At 44.6% G+C, this 26,486-nt stretch overlaps 1 protein-coding gene across 1 annotated transcript in view; it reads left to right on the forward strand.

Annotated features, from left to right (window-relative positions):
- The window catches only part of LOC141259356 (uncharacterized), a 751,467-nt gene that overhangs the window by 574,269 nt on the left and 150,712 nt on the right, over positions 1 to 26,486 (forward strand). Inside the window, exon 55 of the mRNA XM_073675220.1 lies at positions 1,046 to 1,165. Within this exon, the coding sequence (XP_073531321.1) occupies positions 1,046 to 1,165 (120 nt within the window). The remainder of the gene's footprint in view (positions 1 to 1,045; positions 1,166 to 26,486) is intronic.

Below are 26,486 nucleotides of genomic sequence, written 5' to 3' on the forward strand. Positions count from 1 at the left end.
TTTTATTTTGTTAGCATTTTAGAAAGTTTAAAAATGTAGCAATAATTTTTCATTTTTTCAAGGACATTTACAAAACTTATTTTTATAGGGACCTGATCAGTTTTGAAGTGACTTTGGGGGTCCTATATGTTGGAAACCACACAAAAGTGATACCATTTTAATAACTTCACCCCTAAACACATTTAAAATTGCTTTCCTGTAGTTCATTAACCCTTCTGGTTCTTTTCAGGAAGTAATGGAAAGTGGCATAACAAGAATGAAAAAGTTTATTTTTACCACCTAAATATTGAAAACTTCTGAACAGGTCGCTATAGAAAGCAGACTCTGAGGCCGTTATTTGGCCATTACCTGCCATGGGAAACATCAGGAGCACACAATCAAGATCTCATGGTGCCTATGAGATTGAAGAGGGAGCCCCTTACACTCGGTTAACTATTTAGATTCTGTAGTCACTATTGACAGCAGAATCTAAGGGGTTAAACGTCCATGATCAGTGCCCACACTGATCATGGCTGATGCAGCAAGTTGTCATCTATAGTGTACAGGTGTCACCTGCTGGATTGTCACCTGTCGGGGAACGCTAGTCTCTTATATCGCAGGTCAGTAAAAAGACGTCTATTGGTCACTAAGGGGTTATAAAGCAAGCACACAGCTGCAATGCTTGAAGACTATCATAAGTTCTTGCAGCACCACACATTCATATCTTAAGGATATATAAGGATATATAAGTGAAAATGTCAACGAGTCTGCAAAAAGTCAATATCAGCTCTGTGTTTTGCTGCTTAGTAAAAAAAAATGGCATGATCTGTGCGGATGAGGCCAGACCCATTGACCTTCAACTGTAGGTGCCCCACTGATTATTATTACATTGACTAATCTGGATACCACATTCAGTATATTAATGAATTTTACGCACATTATGTACTATTTACCTATTTAATGCCATCCATTGATGTTACATGACCAGTTTTTTTCACGAAATCTCATCAAATGAAAATGTGGAAAAGAAAATGCATCAATAATATTTTTTCTGTGTTGTGATCAGGTAACGGGTCATATTGTGCTGATATTAATGAATGTGGAGAAAAGCACAACTGCTCATCTGATGCCACCTGTAATAACATAGAGGGAAGTTATACCTGCACATGTAATCCTGGATACACAGGTAAATACAATTTGTCAGCAGTATGAGAAAGTAATGAACATGAACCATGACCGTGTACGGCCAACCCGGGTTCCACCGTTTAACCTGTTCCTCCCATTTTCCAGCACTCACCTTTTCCCACAAATAAAAAAACACTGCACCTGTAATTTCTTTGGATAAATTTGGCCACAGCGGCCATTTTATTAACAAACAACATTAACATATTAACAGTGTTATAAATAAATCAGAAGGGAGGGTTCTTGGAGTTAAAAATTAGATCTGGCATAAATTAAACCGAACTGGAACCACTATATTACTCTCAGCCGTCCATCACCAGCTCAAGGGCACCAAAAGCTCCCAGGGTAAAACCCCGTCCAGAGCCCAAAAACCAAATGCCAGATCACCCCGCTCAATTGACCAATTGGCTGTAATTTTAACCAAATCATTCCCACCGACACTTCTGTGCCAACTCCAAGAACCCCACCCTCCGCCAAGCCACTGCCACAAACACCCTACCTCCTTTTTCTTTATTTTTATTCACTTTTTTTTTTTTTAACAATTATAATAGACATATGTCCATCTTACTCCTTAACGTTTTCCACCATACCACCGCCACTTCCCACTTATACTTGAACAGATGCAACCAGAAAAAAGGGGTGGGTGGGTGGGAACTTTCTCCTGTAACTTCCCTGCCGGGCTGACTAATTTCCCGTACTTTTTCTTGATATACTGACCCTCCCACCACCAACTGCCCACCCCTCAGCTCTAATACCCAATCCTGATCCTTTATCTCAAAAATTCTACCCTCGTGGCCCATCCCGGTCATGTGGGGCTTCCATCCAGCTTCCCTTGCTTCCAGCCCCTTTCTTGACCGTGTACGGCCAACCCGGGTTCCACCGTTTAACCTGTTCCTCCCATTTTCCAGCACTCATCTTTTCCCACAAATAAAAAACACTGCACCTGTAATTTCTTTGGATAAATTTGGCCACAGCGGCAATTTTAACAAACAACATTAACATATCAACAGTGTTATAAATAAATAAGAAGGGAGGGTTCTTGGAGTTAAAAATTAGATCTGGCATAAATTAAACTGAACTGGAACCACCATATTACCCTCAGCCGTCCATCACCAGCTCAAGGGCACCAAAAGCTCCCAGGGTAAAACCCCGTCCAGAGCCCAAAAACCAAATGCCAGATCACCCCACTCAATTAACCAATTGGCTGTAATTTTAACCAAATTATTCCCACCGACACTTCAGTGCCAACTCCAAGAACCCCACCCCCTGCCACAAACGAACAGCCCTGACCACCTCAGGCTTGTGAGTGCCCCCCAAAAAAAAACCGCCAAAGCCCTGTCATTCCCCTCCTGTATAGCCAATGCCCACAAATCGGTACCAATGTCATTCAAATGTACACCATCCTTTGCCCAAAAATTTCCAACTCCTGCCTCGAGTTCAAAATGTTGAACGCTTACTCCCCCGTTCCTTGACACAAAGGCTGATATGGCTCTATTTAACCTCACTCTCGCCCTATTAATCCCCTTCAAAGATTTAGCCTCCCTCCACCTTTTCTTTTTTTTTTTTGGCACAATGTCAGACCAGGCCGTCAACACCACAGGAAAGGATGTCCATATCCTTAAAAATTAAATCGAATGTCCCTCATCAGTTCCCTGACCGGGCGAGCCCCCAAGTCATTCCCCCCCCATATGCACCACCAAAATATCCTGCGTCCGAACCAAACGGGCTGCCTTATGAAATTCAGGCAGCACCCTTCTCCATACCATGCCTCTGGAGACGAGCCACCGAACCACAACTTGCTCTCTCCTAAAACCCAACTGCCTACCGTCTGGCCTCCCGTCCGCTCGCATCACCCCCAGTGGACGAAGGAATGTCCCAGAATCCACGCTAACAATGGGACACCATCTGCAACAAACAACCACAATGTATTCAATACTTAACAAGATGAAAACAACCTCAGCCCCCCGTACCTAATGACGCACAAAGGACAAATAACAATCAGAACTCCACCTCCCTATCCGCTTTGTCACATCCTTGCCTAAGCCCAAGCCATTGGCTTCTGACGCCACGCCAATTCTAAAAGAATGTGACCCGTACACCTCCGGACGAAGGCCCAACTCCCGAACTCCTTTCTTAAATACTGCTATTTAAGAAAAGTCCCCATTTTCATGACATAATAAGGAACCCACTCGCCCAGGCCAAAATTGCCAGTCTACTTGGTGCCACCGATTCAGACAATCTCAGCGCACCAAAAAACGCTAACGAAAAGGCTAACCTAAACAATGTAGCTTTACAACTGAACAACAAGTTTCGTCTAACACTAAACCCAAACGTTCCAAGATGTTAAAAATCACCAGTCTTCTTTTATCCAGCACCTTTTATCTCCTCTCCTAAAGCCCCTAAGTGCTTGCTACACTAAAAAGGACTTTGTAACATCTCTTATCCCCACTTTTGAAACAGACCATTCAATCTCCACTGCCCTACCTACAAGAAAGAACACCGCCATCTCCCTATCACCGACATTCTCCACCAAACCCCACTGCATTATCCAACTTTTCCATACTCGCCACGATGCCTCGTATGAGGACCAGGTCTGCCTCGTAATGGACTCTCGTATTAAACGTCCCCACTCCTCCATAACCAGCTGCCACAAATGCGAAGGGCATTCCTGTGCCACGTCCTCTGCCTCTGGTGCTAGCGCCCGAAAAACGATCCCACTGAAAACGAGACAAGGCATCTGTGATGGAATTTTTACACCAGCACCTCCTGCAGCATCTGTAAAAAATCTCACAATCACGACTGCTCAAAAACTCGTGCTGAATTAGCGACCTGCCGTTATAATTTTCAAAAAAACATTTTCCAAACCTTAAAATCCTCCTTGTGATCCTTATTTAAATGAATGAAATGATGGGGCGTGCGCACTCCTGCTGTCGCCCTTGCCAACCCGCGACAAAATATCCTGCCCATTGGCATAATGCTGCTTGCGAAATTCAAGTGACCTAACAGGGATTGTAGCTCCTTCAGCGTCACCTTACGCAACCTCCTGACTCTATCAACCTCCTGCTTGAGCAAACTCAATTTATCATCAGGTAACCGATAGTGTTGAGCCACCCCCGTAGTGTTCGAGTTCGGTTCGGTTCGTCGAACACCCTTGTGTTCGCCGAACTGTTCGTCGAACACCTTCGAACACCGTTAAAACCAATGGCAGGCAAACAAAAACACATAGAAACACATAGAAAACACCTTCAAAGGTGTCCAAAAGCTGACAAACTGCTCAGAAGACATAACTAACACATGGAAAAGTGACAAGTACATATAGTCATGCGAAAAGAAAAGAGGTGGAGGAGTAAAAGGAGGGGGAGACACAGATATAGGCATGTCATGCCCTTCTAAAATCCAAAAAGTGAGAAGCCGACACGGCCAGTCCGTTCCTGCCCGTGCCAACTCCGTTTGTGCCAGAGCCGCGGTGGACCCTGACGGCCAGCCCCCCTCTCCCAATACTGGTGCCTGTCCGCTGGTGGGTCGAGCGAGCCCCCCTGTGGTGGAGGCAGCTCTAAGCTTTTTAATTTAAATTGTCTCTCTAATTTGAATGAATACACTTTAAATCCTTTTACAAGGATCTATTGAAGGGCAAGTCTCATGCCAGCAGCCGCGTAATTCCAGCTCCAGTAGCGTCCACTAAAGCTGCTGCAGTTAAAAAGCTTTTCTAAGGATCGGGCTCGGCTGTCCACCGCAAGGCGTCCTACCGCCAGTCCCAGCCCCTATACCTTGGGGTGCCTCCTGATGCTCTTCACTGAGTATCCCGTGGTCCCGAAGCATTTCCTTTGAAAAAATTAAGTGTCCAAACTACAGGTGGTGTAGCTTGCTTAACAGCCGGGATAATCCGCTGACTAGCAGACACTGCTACTAGGCACAAAGTATTTCCTCGGCTAGATGCAGTTAAAAATTTGTAATTAGATACTCTCGTTGGATGCTGAGAAAGCATTCCATAGAGTCTCCTGGCACGCCATATATTATTCTCTTAAAAAGCTTGGGGTAGGGGTCTAGGGGACCCTTTTATAGCCAAAATCTCGGCCCTGTATCGCAATGCGTCACCTAGGCTGAAGATAAATGGAACTGTAGCACCCCGAGGGCTCGGTTGCTGCAGAGGTATTGCACCTCACCCAGAGGTGTGATATCTCACTCTCAGGTAAGGATGGAGTGTGGATCAGGACCCCGACACCTGCATGCATTACACCACATTGCTGTGGGGCAGGGCGACCAATATGCCCCTGAGATGGGCACGACAATCCCTGTCCCTGGCTGGAGTGGGGGGAGGGAACACTGAGGAAGGGGAACCCTGTAGTGCAGGAGCAGGGAGGAAGCAGTTCCTGGGTGCATTGAGAAGGGAGTATAAAAGGTGGGCACCATCTTAGTTCAGTGCAGAGAAGTCTGAGCAGAAGTGACAGGGAGCAGGGGCTCTGCATGAGCTCTGCTCCAGAGGCGGGCCTAGTAACAGAGGCCCAGGCCTGGAAGAGGGAGAAGGAAGGAAGAGGAGCGGAGAAGGCTCCAGGAACAAGGAATGAAAGGATCCCAGGGGTGTGGACGGGCGAGTCGCCACCGCACGCCCGAATCCACCTGCGTGGAGGGGTCAGGCCAAAGGGGGAGACCGGTCCCCGAAACTAGTGGAGGCGGGAAACGACCCTCAGCTAGAAACCGGAGGCTGCGACATTTTATGTGGCGCAGCCCCTCGCTACACCCGCTAGGAGGGCAGCACATAGGGTCAGGGAAACTGGCGCCAAGTTTACCAAGAGGAGGCCCGAGGCAGCCGGACAGAAGGGTTGGTAAGAAAGGCCAGACAAAGGACACAAAAAGGGGGTCCTGTGAAGCGCTCCAAAGTTATCTGGGAGTTGTCTGAGCCCCTCACCTGGTGAGCACAGTACGACGTGGGCAGCCGTTACCTGCAGAAGTGGTCTGGATAATAAGAACTGTGAGTAAAGGCCCTGGACTGCATCACTGACTCCGTGTCGTTACTGCTGCTGCCCTGCACCATCACCCCCATCCTCCGCATACACTGCCCTGAGGCTATACTCCTCCCGTGGGGAGTTATGCTACGCTCTGCCGCACCCACAACACCAGCCTCAGCGGTCTGCCCTGCAGCGGCGGTTCACTCTGACCGCAATCCACGGGTGGCGTAGTCGGACACTTAAACATCAAAACCACATAAATAGTTCCGCCACTGGTTTGACCGCCCTGAGCAACGGAACCGGGTCGCCGCCACGGAGACTACAACCACCAGCATCCACCAAAAAGGGTCCGGCTCCGGATGTCCCAAGGCCCAGGGGGCGTGTCAGAACATTTTAATCACCTTTCATAATCACCAATGGGACAAGGCAGGGATGTCCTCTGTCCCCTCTCTTATACATCCTAGTGACGGAGCACCTGCTCTCATCAATTCGCCATAACCCCAATATTAGGTGGAGTGAGGTGGGAGGCACCGAGTACAAGTGCTCTCTATTTGCTGATGATGTCCTAGTATATATCACTCAATCACATATATCCATCCCTGCTGTTATGGCTGAAATAGATCACTTTGTTACATGGTCAAATTTTAAAATCAATACAGGGAAGTCTTGTTAGAACCTTGCTGTTAGGTTTTTTTTTCCTTTGCTGGTCACATGACCTTGTTGGCCTATTTAATCCTGCTCCGCCCTTCTGGCTTTGCTGGACTTCATTGTATATCTACTTTCTAGCTAGTCTGTGCTCTGTATCTAACTCTGTTAGTTTGCTTGGTCTACGGACCTCTATGTTCTATCTATTTTGTTTGTTCGTCTGTCTGCTACTATTTCTGTTAGGAGGTGTCCCATTTTCCTCCCAGTCCTTAGTACTTGTAGGGATTCCCTCCTCACATCTATAGGTCTCCGTACAGACTAGATTAGGACTTTAGCAGGTCTGATCGCAGGATCAGGTTCCCTGTTACATCGTAGGGATTCAGCTGAGTCTTATAGTAGGGACAGATCTCCTCTCTTTCCTTAGCTTTGGTAGCAGAACATAACAGTAAGTCCAGCCTGCAAATTCTCTAAGGAAAGATTTTTTTTTTTTTTTGTTCCATCATGGTGTCGGTTCAGGATTTGGCTAAACACCTGCAGGGACTCTCTCTGGAAGTGGCCGAGCTCCGTCAGCACGTGAGTAACTGTCCTGGAGCATATTTCTTGGAGCCTAAGATATGTTTGCCGGATTTATTTTTTGGTGAACATCGAGAATTTTTTTCATTTAAAAATGCTTGCTTATTGTATTTTCGTTTGAGACCCAAGTCCTCTGGGGATGAATCCCAGCGCGTAGGGTTCATAATGTCACTTTTGCGCAAAGAGCCTCAGGAGTGGGCCTTTTCTTTGCAACCTAGTGATACATGCTTCAGATCAGTGGATAGTTTTTTTTCTGCTTTAGGACTATTATATGATGATCCTGACCGTGTGGCATCAGCTGAGACTGAGTTGAGACGTTTAAAACAAGGATCAGGTAATGTCGAAAAATATTGTACTCATTTTCGTCGTTGGTCCACTCAAACAGGGTGGAACGATTCTGCTCTGAAAAGTCTATTTCTTGCTGGGCTCAGTGAAAGGGTTAAAGACCTGCTAATTGCTTATCCTACACCTGAGGATTTGCAACAGGCTATGCAATTAGCTATACGGGTGGATAGAAGACTGCGTGCTAGGGTTAATGAGAGCAAATCCTCTGCTATGTCAGTTTCTGGTTATGATAATGTGTGTACTAACAGTGGTGAACCGATGGAGATTGGATCGGTGGCACCTCGCTCTCAAGAAAAAGACCGTCGTTTTTCAGAAGGCTTGTGTTTCTATTGCGGAAAATCTGGTCATTTGATTAAAGGCTGTGAGCTTCGTATGAAGAAAGAAAAAAAAATGGTCAGTCACTCCCGTATTGCCTGTTTAAATTCCAAGGGTATATTTTTAGCTGCTTCCACGATTGCTCAGGAAAAATTAATGGAATTTCGGGTGTTTGTTGATTGCGGGTCTACACTGAATGTAATTGATGGGGGATTCGTGGAAAAACTCAATTTAAAACCTGAACCTTTATCATCCTCCATTGCTGTGGTTTCTGTGGATGGCTCCCCTTTGAAGAATATTACTCTCAAGGTCAGTGAATTTCCTCTCACTATTAATGGTGTTCACCATGAGAAATTGGATTTGGTAGTGTTGAATAACTTGCCTTCTCCAGTAATATTGGGTTTGCCCTGGTTAAAATTTCACAATCCTGTACTGGATTGGTCTACCAGTGAAATTAAATCCTGGAGCCATAAATGTTATGACAAGTGTTGTAACGGGCGTATTGCAGCTTTGGATAGGGGAGAATTGCCTGTTCCTATTCAGGATTTTTGGAGAGTTTTTTCTGAGAAGGAATCGCAGGTTTTGCCTCCCCATAGAGACTATGATTGTTCTATTGAATTTGTCCCTGGAGCGACTCTTCCTAAAAGTCGTTTATTTAACCTTACCATTCCTGAGAGGAAGGCTTTGGAGGAATACATACAGACAAGTTTGGCCGCCGGTCACATTAGGCCCTCTAAGTCTCCTGTGGCGGTTGGATTTTTTTTTGTAAAAAAAAAGGACGGCGGTTTACGTCCTTGTCTGGATTTTCGTGAGATTAACAAAATTACGGTACGCAATCCTTACCCACTGCCATTGATTCCTGATCTGTTTAACCAGTTATTGGGGGCCAAGTGGTTCTCTAAAATTGACCTTAAGGGGGCATACAATCTGTTGCGCATGAAGGAGGTTGATGAATGGAAGACTGCTTTTAACACTCCTGTGGGTCATTTTGAGAATCTGGTTATGCCTTTTGGTCTTACTAATGCTCCTGCATTTTTTCAGAATCTGATTAATGACATCCTTAGACCTTTGATCGGTAAAAATGTGGTTGTGTATTTGGATGACATTTTGATTTATTCGCCAGATCTGGAGTCTCATTGGCGGAGCGTGCGTGAGGTATTACAGTTATTAATGGACAATTCGCTTTTTGCTAAGCTGGAGAAATGTGAGTTCGCTGTACAGAGAATTAGTTTTTTGGGCTACATTATCTCCAGCAAAGGTTTTGAGATGGATTCGGTTAAGGTTCAGGCTGTGCAGGAATGGCCTAGGCCTATTGGTTTGAAATCGATACAGAGGTTTTTGGGTTTCGCCAATTACTACAGAAAATTCATAAAAAATTTTTCTAGTATTGTCAAACCTCTGACTGATCTCACCAGGAAAGGTGCTGATGCGGTTCAGTGGTCTTCTGAGGCCATTGAAGCTTTTGTGTATCTCAAGGAGAGGTTCACCTCTGCTCCCATCCTTATGCAGCGTGATGTTACTAGGCCGTTTTTGGTTGAGGTTGATGCTTCCTCTGTGGGGGTTGGCGCAGTATTGTCTCAGGATAACGGGGATGGATTACATCCCTGTGCCTTTTTTTCAAAAAAATTTTCGGAGACTGAACTGAATTACGATATTGGTAATCGGGAATTATTGGCTATTAAACTCGCATTTGAACACTGGCGCCACTTCTTGGAAGGTGCGGAATTTCCCGTTCAGGTTCTTACGGATCATAAAAATCTGATATATCTTGATGCTGCCAAGCGCCTGAATGCCCGTCAGGCTAGGTGGGCACTGTTTTTCTCGCGGTTTAATTTCTCCGTTACTTACATCCCTGGTACTAAGAATGTTAAGGCGGATGCCTTGTCTCGCAGTTTTTCTCCCATAGTCGGTGCTGAGAAAGAGGAAAACATTTTACAAGAAGGTGTTGTGATAGCTGCTTTAGACTCCGTTTTGGAAGATGAGATTCTTAAAGCACAGGAGAATGCCCCATCTAACACTCCTCATGGGAGGTTGTTTGTGCCTGGGACCTTTAGGAGAGATTTGTTTGTTGAGTGTCACGAATCTCGGTTGGCAGGTCATCCCGGAATCTCTGAGACCAAGAGACTGGTGGGTCGCAGTTTTTGGTGGCCTGGATGGCAGAAGGAAGTCATTAAGTGGGTGCGCCAATGTACTATATGTGCTAGATCTAAGTCCTCACATACTCCTGCTGCGGGGTTGCTTTGTCCTTTGGAGGTCCCCAGTGCTCCTTGGACACATTTGGCTATGGACTTTATAACTGACCTTCCCTCCTCTGAGGGTTTTACTGTCATCTGGGTGGTCGTGGACCGTTTTAGCAAGATGTGTCACTTGGTTCCCTTCGTCAAACTGCCCTGCGCTAAAACTCTCGCTAAGGCCTTTGTCAAGGAAATTGTCAGACTTCATGGCGTTCCTACTGACATTGTTTCTGATAGGGGTCCTCAGTTCGTGGCTCGTTTTTGGCGTGCCTTTTGTGACAGGTTGGGAATTCATTTGTCGTTTTCGTCCGGATATCATCCTGAATCTAATGGCCAGACAGAAAGGAAAAACCAGGATGTTGAGCAGTTCTTGCGTTGTTTTGTGGCAGACAATCAAGAGGGGTGGTCTGAGTTTCTGCCACTTGCCGAATTTGCTCTGAACAATCATACATCTTCTTCTGCTGGTTGTTCGCCTTTTTTTTGTTGTTCTGGGAGACATCCGTCGTTTGGGTCGTTCTCCAAGTTGGGATCTGCCGTGCCTGAGGAGGAGAATTTTTCCGGTGATTTGGAAAGAGTTTGGACGGATGTGCGTGGTAATCTTCAGGAGGCCAACAGAAAATCTAAAGACTACTTTGATAGGAAACGACAGGAGGTTTTGTTCGCTGTTGGTGACATGGTTTGGTTGTCCTCTAGGAATCTGCGGTTGAGGATTCCTTCTAAGAAATTGGGTCCCAAGTTTGTAGGGCCCTTTAAGGTGCTTCAGGTTGTCAACCAATCTGCTGTTAGGTTGGAGGTTCCTACCTCCTGGAGAATTAATCCGGTCTTTCATGTCTCTCTGTTAAAAAAAGCTGTTGTGTCGGATGGTGACGCCTCTGCCTCTGTTCCTCCGGTGGTGGAGGACGGGGAATATGAAATTTCTCGCATCCTTGACTCTAGACGGTATAGAGGTAGTTTGCAGTATCTTGTGGCCTGGAAAGGTTTCGGACCCGAGGATAACTCTTGGGTGAGGTCAGATGATGTTTCCGCGTCCAGACTTATCAGAGCGTTTCACAGGAGATTTCCTGATAAGCCTGGTCCTAGGGGATCCGGAGGATCCTCTTAGAAGGGGGGGTACTGTTAGAACCTTGCTGTTAGGTTTTTTTTTCCTTTGCTGGTCACATGACCTTGTTGGCCTATTTAATCCTGCTCCGCCCTTCTGGCTTTGCTGGACTTCATTGTATATCTACTTTCTAGCTAGTCTGTGCTCTGTATCTAACTCTGTTAGTTTGCTTGGTCTACGGACCTCTATGTTCTATCTATTTTGTTTGTTCGTCTGTCTGCTACTATTTCTGTTAGGAGGTGTCCCATTTTCCTCCCAGTCCTTAGTACTTGTAGGGATTCCCTCCTCACATCTATAGGTCTCCGTACAGACTAGATTAGGACTTTAGCAGGTCTGATCGCAGGATCAGGTTCCCTGTTACATCGTAGGGATTCAGCTGAGTCTTATAGTAGGGACAGATCTCCTCTCTTTCCTTAGCTTTGGTAGCAGAACATAACAAGTCTGAGGCCCTCGATGTCTCCCTCCCCAAGTCCATACAGGATTCCATCCAGTCCAACTTTCCCTTTGCCTGGCCCTCACAGGGTATCAAATACTTAAGAATTCGTATTCATAGAGACCTCTCCCGTCTATGTTATCTTAATTTTGGGCCCTTTATTGAACAACTCCATACAGACCACGGTTGGCAAGTTAGAACTGTAAGATTCACTACGTGAACCACTGGTGTTTTGTGGAAAAGCACATGTACACTGTGTTCCAAATTATTATGCAAAAAGTGTTTAGGAGTGATAAAAGGAAGAATTTGTTTGTTTGTCAGTTAAACTCATTGATGGTGACGTGTGTCAGGGCTCTTTATATCACTGTAAGCAATTGCAGACACCTGTGCTAATTAGTTTGGGAGGTGTGTCCAATGAACGGCAAGACTACTTAAGAAGGCTGTCCCACATTATTAAGCAGCCTACATTTTCTGCCAAAATGGGAAAGAAAAAGGATGCGTCGGCTGCTGAGAAGCAACAAATTGTGGAGTGTTTAGGTCAAGGCATGACTACAATCAACATTGTGCGATGATCAGGATGAAGTGTCTTGGCAATCAAGAAGTATGTAGCTGATTTACAGTACACATGTGTGCGTGCTGATAAGGGCAAATTGAGGACTCTTTCCTACAGGCAATTAGTCAGGTTAAAAGAGCAGCGGCAAAAAAGCCTTGTCATAGCAGCAGACAAGTTTTTGAAGCTGCTGGTGCCTCCAACGTCCCCCGAACAACAAGATTCCGGGTCCTTTAGAAGTTTGCAGCTGTAAGTACGCCATCCTGTCGACCTCCTCTATCCACTGCACACAAGCAGAAACGGCTCCAGTGGGCCAAACATTACATGAAGACTGATTTCAAAACTGTTTTGTTCACTGATGAGTGCCGTGCAATGCTCGATGGTCCAGATGGATGGAGTGGAGGATGGCTGGTTGATGGACACCCCATGCAAACACGGCTACAGTGCCAACAAGGAGGAGGTGGAGTAATGTTTTGGGCTGGAATCATGGGGAGAGAGATTGTCAGCCCCTTTAGGATCCCTGAAGGGGTAAAGATGAACTCCATAATGTATGTGGAGTTACTCAAACAGCACTTCCTGCCATGGTTCAAGAAGAAGAACCGCGTATTCCGCAGCAAGATCATTTTCACGCATGATAATGCACCGTCTCATGCTGCACATAACACATCTGCATCTCTGGCTGATATGGGCATAAAAGGGGACAAACTTATGGTGTGACCCCCATGCTCCCCTGACCTCTACCCCATTCAGAACTTCTGGAGCATCATCAAAAGGAGTGTCTATGTTGGCGGGAGGCAGTTCACATCTAAGCAACAGCTCTGGGAGGGTATTCTTTCCTCATGCAGAACAATTGAAGCAGAAACCATCCAAAACCTGACAAATTCAATGGACGAGAGAGTTCAGAAGCTCCTTTCGAACAAGGGGTCCTATGTGCAAATGTAACATCACCTAGAATAAAGTTTTGAGTTGAAAACTGTGTGATTTCAGTTTCTAATAACCTGCTAATGCTTATAATTTCAAAAATTACCATTTTTTTGGTCTTTATTAAAATGAAAATGTTGATCGAAAAGTTTGGGGGATCTAAGAGTGTGGCAACCCAGTAGTCATGATTACTTCGAATTCTGACAATATGAGGGTCATGTTGCAGGTAGTGCAGCAAGAAGGCACTTATGTGTCTTGCGCATCTCGGAGCCCCAAAATTATTTTCCGGGCTAGATGCAGCTAAAAATTATTATTAATTTTAAATCTGGTGGAGCTTAGTATAGATGGCCTAATAGAATCAGTACTGCACACTGCTACAAAGCCCAAATTATTTTCCAGCCAAGATACAGATAAACATGATTAGTAATTTTAAATCTGGTGGAGCTTAGTATACATGGCCTAATAGAATCAGTACTGCACACTGCTACAAAGCCCAAATTATTTTCCAGCCAAGATACAGATAAACATGATTAGTAATTTGAAAGCTTAAAACGGTTGGTGAGGTGATTTTAACCAATCATCAAGCTTTTACTCTCCCCAGGATGACACAGGGGTAGAAAAGTCGTTTCAGATCCATGATTTGTTCATCTTTATGAACGTGAGTCTGTCTACATTATCAGTGGAGAGCCGCGTGCGCTTATCTGTCAGCACACCACCAGCAGCGCTGAACACACGTTCAGACAGAACGCTGGCTGCGGGGCATGACAAGATCTCCAAGGCGTAAGTGGTGAGCTCCGGCCATTTATCCAGCTTGGAAGCCCAAAAAGAGCAAGGGTCCAGTGACACAGTCATGGCTTCAATGTTTACTTGGAGATACTCCTGTACCATCGTCTCTAGGCGTTGACTATGTGTCAGACTTCTTGTCTCCTGTGGCCTTGCAAAAGATGAGCTAAAGAAGTGGTGAAATGATTCTGCAAAATTGATGTTACCAGCAGATACTGTGTTTCTGTTACGGTTTGAGTGCTGAACACTCGACGGTCCCACGGTTGGCAAGTTGGAACTGTGAGATTCACTACGTGCACCACTGGTGTTTTGTGGAAAAGCACATGTAAGATTCTGCAACAGTCTCTGCTGATACTCCTGCATGCGTGCATCCCTTTCTATGGCAGGAATTATTTCTGCAAATTTACTTTTGTACCGGGGATCTAAGAGTGTGGCAACCCAGTAGTCAGGATTATTTCTAATTCTCCCAATTCGAGGGTCATGTTGCAGGTAGTGCAGCAAGTGTTATGTTCTGCTATCAAAGCTAAGGAAAGAGAGGAGATCTGTCCCTACTATAGGACTCAGCTGAATCCCTACGATGTAACAGGGAACCTGATCCTGCGATCAGACCTGCTAAAGTCCTAATCTAGTCTGTACGAAGACCTATAGATGTGGGGAGGGAATCCCTACAAGTACTAAGGACTGGGAGGAATATGGGACACCTCCTAACAGAAATAGTAGCAGACAGACGAACAAACAAAATAGATAGAACATAGAGGTCCGTATACCAAGCAAACTAACAGAGTTAGATACAGAGCACAGGCTAGCTAGAAAGTAGATATACAATGAAGTCCAGCAAAGCCAGAAGGGTGGAGCAGGATTAAATAGGCCAACAAGGTCATGTGACCAGCAAAGGAAAAAAAACCTAACAGCAAGGTTCTAACAGTACCCCCCCTTCTAAGAGGATCCTCCGGATCCCCTAGGACCAGGCTTATCAGGAAATCTCCTGTGAAACGCTCTGATAAGTCTGGACGCGGAAACATCATCTGACCTCACCCAAGAGTTATCCTCGGGTCCGAAACCTTTCCAGGCCACAAGATACTGCAAACTACCTCTATACCGTCTAGAGTCAAGGATGTGAGAAATTTCATATTCCCCGTCCTCCACCACCGGAGGAACAGAGGCAGAGGCGTCACCATCCGACACAACAGCTTTTTTTAACAGAGAGACATGAAAGACCGGATTAATTCTCCAGGAGGTAGGAACCTCCAACCTAACAGCAGATTGGTTGACAACCTGAAGCACCTTAAAGGGCCCTACAAACTTGGGACCCAATTTCTTAGAAGGAATCCTCAACCGCAGATTCCTAGAGGACAACCAAACCATGTCACCAACAGCGAACAAAACCTCCTGTCGTTTCCTATCAAAGTAGTCTTTAGATTTTCTGTTGGCCTCCTGAAGATTACCACGCACATCCGTCCAAACTCTTTCCAAATCACCGGAAAAATTCTCCTCCTCAGGCACGGCAGATCCCAACTTGGAGAACGACCCAAACGACGGATGTCTCCCAGAACAACAAAAAAAAGGCGAACAACCAGCAGAAGAAGATGTATGATTGTTCAGAGCAAATTCGGCAAGTGGCAGAAACTCAGACCACCCCTCTTGATTGTCTGCCACAAAACAACGCAAGAACTGCTCAACATCCTGGTTTTTCCTTTCTGTCTGGCCATTAGATTCAGGATGATATCCGGACGAAAACGACAAATGAATTCCCAACCTGTCACAAAAGGCACGCCAAAAACGAGCCACGAACTGAGGACCCCTATCAGAAACAATGTCAGTAGGAACGCCATGAAGTCTGACAATTTCCTTGACAAAGGCCTTAGCGAGAGTTTTAGCGCAGGGCAGTTTGACGAAGGGAACCAAGTGACACATCTTGCTAAAACGGTCCACGACCACCCAGATGACAGTAAAACCCTCAGAGGGGGGAAGGTCAGTTATAAAGTCCATAGCCAAATGTGTCCAAGGAGCACTGGGGACCTCCAAAGGACAAAGCAACCCCGCAGCAGGAGTATGTGAGGACTTAGATCTAGCACATATAGTACATTGGCGCACCCACTTAATGACTTCCTTCTGCCATCCAGGCCACCAAAAACTGCGACCCACCAGTCTCTTGGTCTCAGAGATTCCGGGATGACCTGCCAACCGAGATTCGTGACACTCAACAAACAAATCTCTCCTAAAGGTCCCAGGCACAAACAACCTCCCATGAGGAGTGTTAGATGGGGCATTCTCCTGAGCTTTAAGAATCTCATCTTCCAAAACGGAGTCTAAAGCAGCTATCACAACACCTTCTTGTAAAATGTTTTCCTCTTTCTCAGCACCGACTATGGGAGAAAAACTGCGAGACAAGGCATCCGCCTTAACATTCTTAGTACCAGGGATGTGAGTAACGGAGAAATTAAACCGCGAGAAAAACAGTGCCCACCTAGCCTGACGGGCATTCAGGCGCTTGGCAGCATCAAGATATATCAGATTTTTATGATCCGTAAGAACCTGAACGGGAAATTCCGCACCTTCCAAGAAGTGGCGCCAGTGTTCAAATGCGAGTTTAATAGCCAATAATTCCCGATTACCAATATCGTAATTCAATTCAGTCTCCGAAAAATTTTTTGAAAAAAAGGCACAGGGATGTAATCCATCCCCGTTATCCTGAGACAATACTGCGCCAACCCCCACAGAGGAAGCATCAACCTCAACCAAAAACGGCCTAGTAACATCAGGCTGCATAAGGATAGGAGCAGAGGTGAACCTCTCCTTGAGATACACAAAAGCTTCAATGGCCTCAGAAGACCACTGAACCGCATCAGCACCTTTCCTGGTGAGATCAGTCAGAGGTTTGACAATACTAGAAAAATTTTTTATGAATTTTCTATAGTAATTGGCGAAACCCAAAAACCTCTGTATCGATTTCAAACCAATAGGCCTAGGCCATTCCTGCACAGCCTGAACCTTAACCGGATCCATCTCAAAACCTTTGCTGGAGATAATGTAGCCCAAAAAACTAATTCTCTGTACAGCGAACTCACATTTCTCCAGCTTAGCAAAAAGCGAATTGTCCATTAATAACTGTAATACCTCACGTACGCTCCGCCAATGAGACTCCAGATCCGGCGAATAAATCAAAATGTCATCCAAATACACAGCCACATTTTTACCGATCAAAGGTCTAAGGATGTCATTAATCAGATTCTGAAAAAATGCAGGAGCATTAGTAAGACCAAAAGGCATAACCAGATTCTCAAAATGACCCACAGGAGTGTTAAAAGCAGTCTTCCATTCATCACCCTCCTTCATGCGCAACAGATTGTATGCCCCCTTAAGGTCAATTTTAGAGAACCACTTGGCCCCCAATAACTGGTTAAACAGATCAGGAATCAGTGGCAGTGGGTAAGGATTGCGTACCGTAATTTTGTTAATCTCACGAAAATCCAAACAAGGACGTAAACCGCCGTCCTTTTTTTTTTACAAAAAAAAATCCAACCGCCACAGGAGACTTAGAGGGCCTAATGTGACCGGCGGCCAAACTTGTCTGTATGTATTCCTCCAAAGCCTTCCTCTCAGGAATAGTAAGGTTAAATAAACGACTCTTAGGAAGAGTCGCTCCAGGGACAAATTCAATAGAACAATCATAGTCTCTATGGGGAGGCAAAACCTGCGATTCCTTCTCAGAAAAAACTCTCCAAAAATCCTGAATAGGAACAGGCAATTCTCCCCTATCCAAAGCTGCAATACGCCCGTTACAACACTTGTCATAACATTTATGGCTCCAGGATTTAATTTCACTGGTAGACCAATCCAGTACAGGATTTTGAAATTTTAACCAGGGCAATCCCAATATTACTGGAGAAGGCAAGTTATTCAACACTACCAAATCCAATTTCTCATGGTGAACACCATTAATAGTGAGAGGAAATTCACTGACCTTGAGAGTAATATTCTTCAAAGGGGAGCCATCCACAGAAACCACAGCAATGGGGGATGATAAAGGTTCAGGTTTTAAATTGAGTTTTTCCACGAATCCCCCATCAATTACATTCAGTGTAGACCCGCAATTAACAAACACCCGAAATTCCATTAATTTTTCCTGAGCAATCGTGGAAGCAGCTAAAAATATACCCTTGGAATTTAAACAGGCAATACGGGCGTGACTGACCATTTTTTTTTCTTTCTTCATACGAAGCTCACAGCCTTTAATCAAATGACCAGATTTTCCGCAATAGAAACACAGGCCTTCCGAAAAACGACGGTCTTTTTCTTGAGAGCGAGGTGCCACCGATCCAATCTGCATCGGTTCACCACTGTTAGTACACACATTATCATAACCAGAAACTGACATAGCAGAGGATTTGCTCTCATTAACCCTAGCACGCAGTCTTCTATCCACCCGTATAGCTAATTGCATAGCCTGTTGCAAATCCTCAGGTGTAGGATAAGCAATTAGCAGGTCTTTAAACCTTTCACTGAGCCAGGCAAGAAATAGACTTTTCAGAGCAGAATCGTTCCACCCTGTTTGAGTGGACCAACGACGAAAATGAGTACAATATTTTTCAACATTACCCGATCCTTGCCTCAAACGTCTCAACTCAGTCTCAGCTGATGCCACACGGTCAGGATCATCATATAATAGTCCTAAAGCAGAAAAAAAACTATCCACTGATCTGAAGCATGTATCACTAGGTTGCAAAGAAAAGGCCCACTCCTCAGGCTCTTTGCGCAAAAGTGACATTATGAACCCTACGCGCTGGGATTCATCCCCAGAGGACTTGGGTCTCAAACGAAAATACAATAAGCAAGCATTTTTAATTGAAAAAAAATTCTCGATGTTCACCAAAAAATAAATCCGGCAAACATACCTTAGGCTCCAAGAAATATGCTCCTGGACAGTTACTCACGTGCTGACGGAGCTCGGCCACTTCCAGAGAGAGTCCCTGCAGGTGTTTAGCCAAATCTTGAACCGACACCATGATGGAACAAAAAAAATCTTTCCTTAGAGAATTTGCAGGCTGGACTTACTGTTATGTTCTGCTACCAAAGCTAAGGAAAGAGAGGAGATCTGTCCCTACTATAGGACTCAGCTGAATCCCTACGATGTAACAGGGAACCTGATCCTGCGATCAGACCTGCTAAAGTCCTAATCTAGTCTGTACGAAGACCTATAGATGTGGGGAGGGAATCCCTACAAGTACTAAGGACTGGGAGGAATATGGGACACCTCCTAACAGAAATAGTAGCAGACAGACGAACAAACAAAATAGATAGAACATAGAGGTCCGTAGACCAAGCAAACTAACAGAGTTAGATACAGAGCACAGGCTAGCTAGAAAGTAGATATACAATGAAGTCCAGCAAAGCCAGAAGGGTGGAGCAGGATTAAATAGGCCAACAAGGTCATGTGACCAGCAAAGGAAAAAAAACCTAACAGCAAGGTTCTAACAGCAAGAAGGCACTCATATGTCTTGCGCATCCAGGAGCACCAAGTCCCTGTTGTTTTGGTGGCGAGGTAACAATCATGCTTCCTTCCTCTGTCCTCTCCCCCCAACCTCGCACAACAGAAATGTGATCAAGGTGTCCCTCATCTGATGAGTCTTCCATCAGTTCGTCCTCCACTTCTTCCTGGGCTCCTGCACCTTCCTCACTAGTTTGGCTGCTACCATGCACCCTGGTAAAACCATCTCCCCCACCCTCACATGCCTGCCGCCTTGGTGCTGCCGACCGTCTGGACCTTGCAGATGTTAGCCCTTCTGCATACAACTCCTCCTCCTCTACTTCCTCCACCTCCTCTTGTGCCACCACCTGACTCCGAATTATGTTTAACATGTGCTCCAGCATGTAAATCACCGGAATAGTCATGCTGATAATGGCATCGTCACCACTAAACATCTTCGTCGCCATTTCAAAACTGTGCAGAAGGGTGCATAGGTCCCTGATCTGAGACCACTCCTCCAGCGTGATTTGCCCCACCTCTGGATCCCGTTGGCCCAGGCTATACGTCAGAACGTATTGCACCAGGGCTTGTCGGTGCTGCCACAGTCGCTGCAACATGTGCAGAGTTGAATTCCACCGGGTAGGCACATCGCATTTTAGCCGGTGAAGTGGCAGGCCCAACGACTTCTGTAGAGATGTAAGTCGCTGAGCTGCGGGATGCGAACGGCGGAAGTGAGCACACAGCGACTGTGCCCTCTGCAGAAGGCCATCTAGTCTGGGATAGTGGGCTAAAAATTACTGGACAGCCAGGTTCAACACGTGAGCCATACAAGGCACGTGTGTGACATTGCCCCGGCGAAGGGCCGCACCCAGGTTTGCAGCATTGTCGCACACGGCCTTCCCTGGTTTCAGGTCCAGTGGAGACAACCATTCATGAAATTGGTTCTCCAGAGCTGACCACAACTCCTCTGCTGTGTGCCTCACATTTCCCAGACATTTCAAAGTAAAAACCGCCTGATGACGTTGAGCCCTACTGCCAGCATAGTAAGGAGGTGTGCAGGATCCCTTCTGCGCAGTTAGAAAGCTTGTGGCATGACCAGACAGGCTTTGGGTGCAGGTGGAGGACCGAGAGGGGGTTGAGGAGGTAGAAGCAGTGGAGGAACTTTGACATAAAGAGGATTGACGCACAACTCGTGGGGACGGCAAGACTTGGACAGCAGCCCCTTGTCCTGCTGTCACCATAGTTACCCAGTGCCCAGTCAGCGACATGTAACGCCCCTGTCCATGCCTACTCGTCCAAGTGTCTGTGGTGAAATGCACCCTGTCACACACAGAGTTTCTCAAAGAAGCGGTGATGTTGTGTGCGACATGCTGGTGTAGCGCAGGCACACCTTTCTTTGAGAAGTAGTGCCGACTGGGCATCTGGTACTGGGGCACTGCGATGGACATAAGGTCTCAAAAATCCTCTATGTCCACCAGGCGGAAAGGCAGCATTTCTGTAGCCAAGAGCTTGCAGATGGTGAAATTCAACCTCTTAGCTTTCTCATGGCTAGGAGGAAATGGTCTTTTACTTGTCCACATCTGAGGGACTGAGGGCTGGCTGTTGTGCTTAGACGGGGTTGATAAGGGTGTCCCCGGCAAACTGCCGGTCTGTGAGGAAGATGCAGGCGGACATGTTAGGTTGCCTTGATCCAAAGGTGGTGCTTTCGATGTCGGACAGCGTTCAACACCTGCTGGTGTTACTACCTCCTAAGAAAATGATGACCTGCCAATCACGCTGGCTGTTGCGGGTAAAGAGGTGGCAGGTCTGCGTACCAAAACAGGTGTGACTGCTGTCCCTCCAGTCACAGAGGATGAAGAGGCCGCAGATGCACAAGATGGGGCAGACGGTGGTTGGCCCGGCCGGCTAGGCCGCATTGTAGCACAGTGAGCTTCCCACTGCAACTTATGCTTCATGTCCATGTGCCGGTTCATGCATGAAGTACTCAAACTATGTATTTTTTGGCCTCTACTTTGCTTTTGTTGACAAATGTTACAGATAACACGAGTTGGGTCATCTTTAATCGATCTGAAAAAATGCCCAGGCTATGCAAGGCTTAGCACCCATGCGACCTGAAGAGCCACCACGACTTGTGGTCAGAGGCAGAGTTGTGTTTCAGGATGCAGTTGTTGACGTGCTTCCAGTACTACGTCTCTGTCCAGGAAGGCGCAACCTGACCTCGTCGTCACTAGCATCCTCCTCCACCTCCTCTGCTGACCTCATCTCTTGGCTGACTGTGGGTTGACAGTAAGTGGGATCTCCAACCTCATCATCATTACCCTGTGTGTTATCACACCCATCGTCCTCAGAGCCAACCTGTTCCTGCCCTGACAAAAAACTAAAGTTGTCGCTCCAATCAGGTATTTGAGTCTCATCATCGTCTTCCTCATTGTCTCCACCAACAGGAGTTACAGTTTGGGAATGAGGGTCTACATTATGGTCAGAACCTTCTGCGTCTGGTCCTGGATCCGACTCATAAAGATTCTGGGCATCAGTGCAGATCATTTCCTCGTCTGGATTCACAGAAGCGCTGGAGCCAACCTCTGATTCCCAGGCTATAGTATGAGTAAACAGCTCTGCAGACTCAACCATCTGTTCTACCTCATACTCAGACGGGCAGCTGGAGATTTGGGAGCTGTGAGGAAGCAAGTGCGATTGGGGTGACACCTCTGAGGACTGGAGTATTTGTGATGTTGAAGTTGATGTGGAGGAGAGCCCACTTAAAGGAGCACTTGATATCCGTTGAAGCACCTGCTGTTTTTGTGCCTCATCTGGAATTTGTAGCGATTGGCGTGGCCGTAAGAAAGGGATCTTATCACATTGTCCGCTAAAAGAAGTAGACATTTTAGTTTTGATGGAAGATGGTCTTTCTTCTGCAGATGTTACTGTTGCTTTAACACCTACTCCACGGACACAACCTTTTTTCCCCTTCCCAACACACTTATTCCCCTTTCCACCAGCAGCAGGCCTTTTTCCACTCATTTTGGTGGTTAACTAATTCACAACTCTGGAGTTGTTTGCACAAAAAAACAATGGATGGGAAGCGAGCAGAGCTGAGTGGCCAAACTGTGGTATTAGGCCAAAACTATTGTCTGGGTTAGATGCAGAAAAAAATTATATTCAGTTTGCAACCTGATGGAGGTCAGTATAGATGGACTAATAGAACAAGTCCCACACACAGCTAAAAGCCCAAATATTTTTTCAGAGGTAGATGCAGAAAAAAATTATATTCAATTTGCAACCTGATGGAGGTCAGTATAGATGGACTAATAGAACAAGTCCCACACACTGCTAGAAGGCCAAATATTTTTTCAGAGCTAGATGCAGAAAAATATTATATTCAATTTGCAACCTGATGGAGGTCAGTATAGATGGACTAATAGAACAAGTCCCACACACTGCTAGAAGGCCAAATATTTTTTCAGAGCTAGATGCAGAAAAATATTATATTCAATTTGCAACCTGATGGAGGTCAGTATAGATGGACTAGTAGAACAAGTCCCACACACTGCTAGAAAGCCAAATATTTTTTCAGAGCTAGATGCAGAAAAATATTATATTCAATTTGCAACGTGATGGAGGTCAGTATAGATGGACTAATAGAACAAGTCCCACACACTGCTAGAAGCCCAAATATTTTTTCAGAGCGAGATGCAAAAAAATATTATATTCAATTTGCAACCTGATGGAGGTCAGTGTAGATGGACTAATAGAACAAGTCCCACACACTGCTAGAAGGCCAAATATTTTTTCAGAGCTAGATTCAGAAAAATATTATATTCAATTTGCAACCTGATGGAGGTCAGTATAGATGGACTATTAGAACAAGTCCCACACACTGCTAGAAGGCCAAATATTTTTTCAGAGCTAGATGCAGGAAAAAATTATATTCAATTTGCAAACTGATGGAGGTCAGTATAGATGGACTAATAGAACAAGTCCCACACACAGCTAGAAGCCCAAATGTTTTTTCAGAGGTAGATGCAGAAAAAAATTATATTCAATTTGCAACCTGATGGAGGTCAGTATAGATGGACTAATAGAACAAGTCCCACACACTGCTAGAAGCCCAAATATTTTTTCAGAGCTAGATGCAGAAAAATATTATATTAAATTTGCAACCTGATGGAGGTCAGTATAGATGGACTAATAGAACAAGTCCCACACACTGCTAGAAGCCCAAATATTTTTTCAGAGCTAGATGCAGAAAAATATTATATTCAATTTGCAACCTGATGGAGGTCAGTATAGATGGACTAATAGAACAAGTCCCACACACTGCTAGAAGGACAAATATTTTTTTCAGAGCTAGATGCAGAAAAATATTATATTCAATTTGCAACCTGATGGAGGTCAGTATAGATGGACTAATAGAACAAGTCCCACACACAGCTAGAAGCCCAAATATTTTTTCAGAGCTAGATGTCGAAAAAAATTATATTCAATTTGCAACGTTATGGAGGTCAGTATAGATGGACAAATAGAACAAGTCCCACACACTGCTAGAAGGCTAAATATGTTTTCAGAGTTAGATGCAGAAAAAAATTATATTCAATTTGCAACCTGATGGAGGTCAGTATAGATGGACTATTAGAACAAGTCCCACACACTGCTAGAAGGCCAAATATTTTTTCAGAGCTAGATGCAGAAAAAAATTATATTCAATTTGCAAACTGATGGAGGTCAGTATAGATGGACTAATAGAACAAGTCCCACACACAGCTAGAAGCCCAAATGTTTTTTCAGAGGTAGATGCAGAAAAAAATTATATTCAATTTGCAACCTGATGGAGGTCAGTATAGATGGACTAATAGAACAAGTCCCACACACTGCTAGAAGCCCAAATATTTTTTCAGAGCTAGATGCAGAAAAATATTATATTAAATTTGCAACCTGATGGAGGTCAGTATAGATGGACTAATAGAACAAGTCCCACACACTGCTAGAAGCCCAAATATTTTTTCAGAGCTAGATGAAGAAAAATATTATATTCAATTTGCAACCTGATGGAGGTCAGTATAGATGGACTAATAGAACAAGTCCCACACACTGCTAGAAGGCCCAATATTTTTTTCAGAGCTAGATGCAGAAAAATATTATATTCAATTTGCAACCTGATGGAGGTCAGTATAGATGGACTAATGGAACAAGTTCCACACACAGCTAGAAGCCCAAATATTTTTTCAGAGCTAGATGTAGAAAAAAATTATATTCAATTTGCAACGTTATGGAGGTCAGTATAGATGGACTAATAGAACAAGTCCCACACACTGCTAGAAAGCCAAATATTTTTTCAGAGCTAGATGCAGAAAAAAATTATATTCAATTTGCAACGTGATGGAGGTCAGTATAGATGGACTAATAGAACAAGTCCCACACACTGCTAGAAGGCCAAATATTTTTTCAGAGCGAGATGCAGAAAAATATTATATTCAATTTGCAACCTGATGGAGGTCAGTATAGATGGACTAATAGAACAAGTCCCACACACTGCTAGAAGGCCAAATATTTTTTCAGAGCTAGATGCAGAAAAATATTATATTCAATTTGCCACCTGATGGAGGTCAGTATAGATGGACTATTAGAACAAGTCCCACACACTGCTAGAAGGCCAAATATTTTTTCAGAGCTAGATGCAGGAAAAAATTATATTCAATTTGCAACCTGATGGAGGTCAGTATAGATGGACTAATAGAACAAGTCCCACACACAGCTAGAAGCCCAAATATTTTTTCAGAGGTAGATGCAGAAAAAAATTATATTCAAATTGCAACCTGATGGAGGTCAGTATAGATGGACTAATAGAACAAGTCCCACACACTGCTAGAAGCCCAAATATTTTTTCAGAGCTAGATGCTGAAAAATATTATATTCAATTTGCAACCTGATGGAGGTCAGTATAGATGGACTAATAGAACAAGTCCCACACACTGCTAGAAGGCTAAATATTTTTTTCAGAGCTAGATGCAGAAAAATATTATATTCAATTTGCAACCTGATGGAGGTCAGTATAGATGGACTAATAGAACAATTCCCACACACAGGTAGAAGCCCAAATATTTTTTCAGAGCTAGATGTAGAAAAAAATTATATTCAATTTGCAACGTTATGGAGGTCAGTATAGATGGACTAATAGAACAAGTCCCACACACTGCTAGAAGGCCAAATATTTTTTCAGAGCTAGATGCAGAAAAATATTATATTCAATTTGCAACCTGATGGAGGTCAGTATAGATGGACTTTTAGAACAAGTCCCACACACTGCTAGAAGGCCAAATATTTTTTCAGAGCTAGATGCAGGAACAAATTATATTCAATTTGCAAACTGATGGAGGTCAGTATAGATGGACTAATAGAACAAGTCCCACACACAGCTAGAAGCCCAAATGTTTTTTCAGAGGTAGATGCAGAAAAAAATTATATTCAATTTGCAACCTGATGGAGGTCAGTATAGATGGACTAATAGAACAAGTCCCACACACAGCTAGAAGCCCAAATATTTTTTCAGAGCTAGATGTAGAAAAAAATTATATTCAATTTGCAACGTTATGTAGGTCAGTATAGATGGACTAATAGAACAAGTCCCACACACTGCTAGAAGGCCAAACATTTTTTCAGAGCTAGATGCCGAAAAAAATTATATTCAATTTGCAACCTGATGGAGGTCAGTATAGATGGACTAATAGAACAAGTCCCACACACTGTTAGAAGGCCAAATATTTTTTCAGAGCTAGATGCAGAAAAAAATTATATTCAATTTGTAACCTGATGGAGGTCAGTATAGATTGACTAGTAGAACAAGTCCCACACACTGCTAGAAGGCCAAATATTTTTTCAGAGCTAGATGCAGAAAAATATTATATTCAATTTGCAACGTGATGGAGGTCAGTATAGATGGACTAATAGAACAAGTCCCACACACTGCTAGAAGGCCAAATATTTTTTCAGAGCGAGATGCAGAAAAATATTATATTC

This window comes from Phyllobates terribilis, unplaced genomic scaffold (genome assembly GCF_046119375.1).
Source record: "Phyllobates terribilis strain yellow unplaced genomic scaffold, ASM4611937v1 Scaffold_3__8_contigs__length_932513732, whole genome shotgun sequence".
Taxonomy (NCBI): Eukaryota; Metazoa; Chordata; class Amphibia; order Anura; family Dendrobatidae; genus Phyllobates; species Phyllobates terribilis.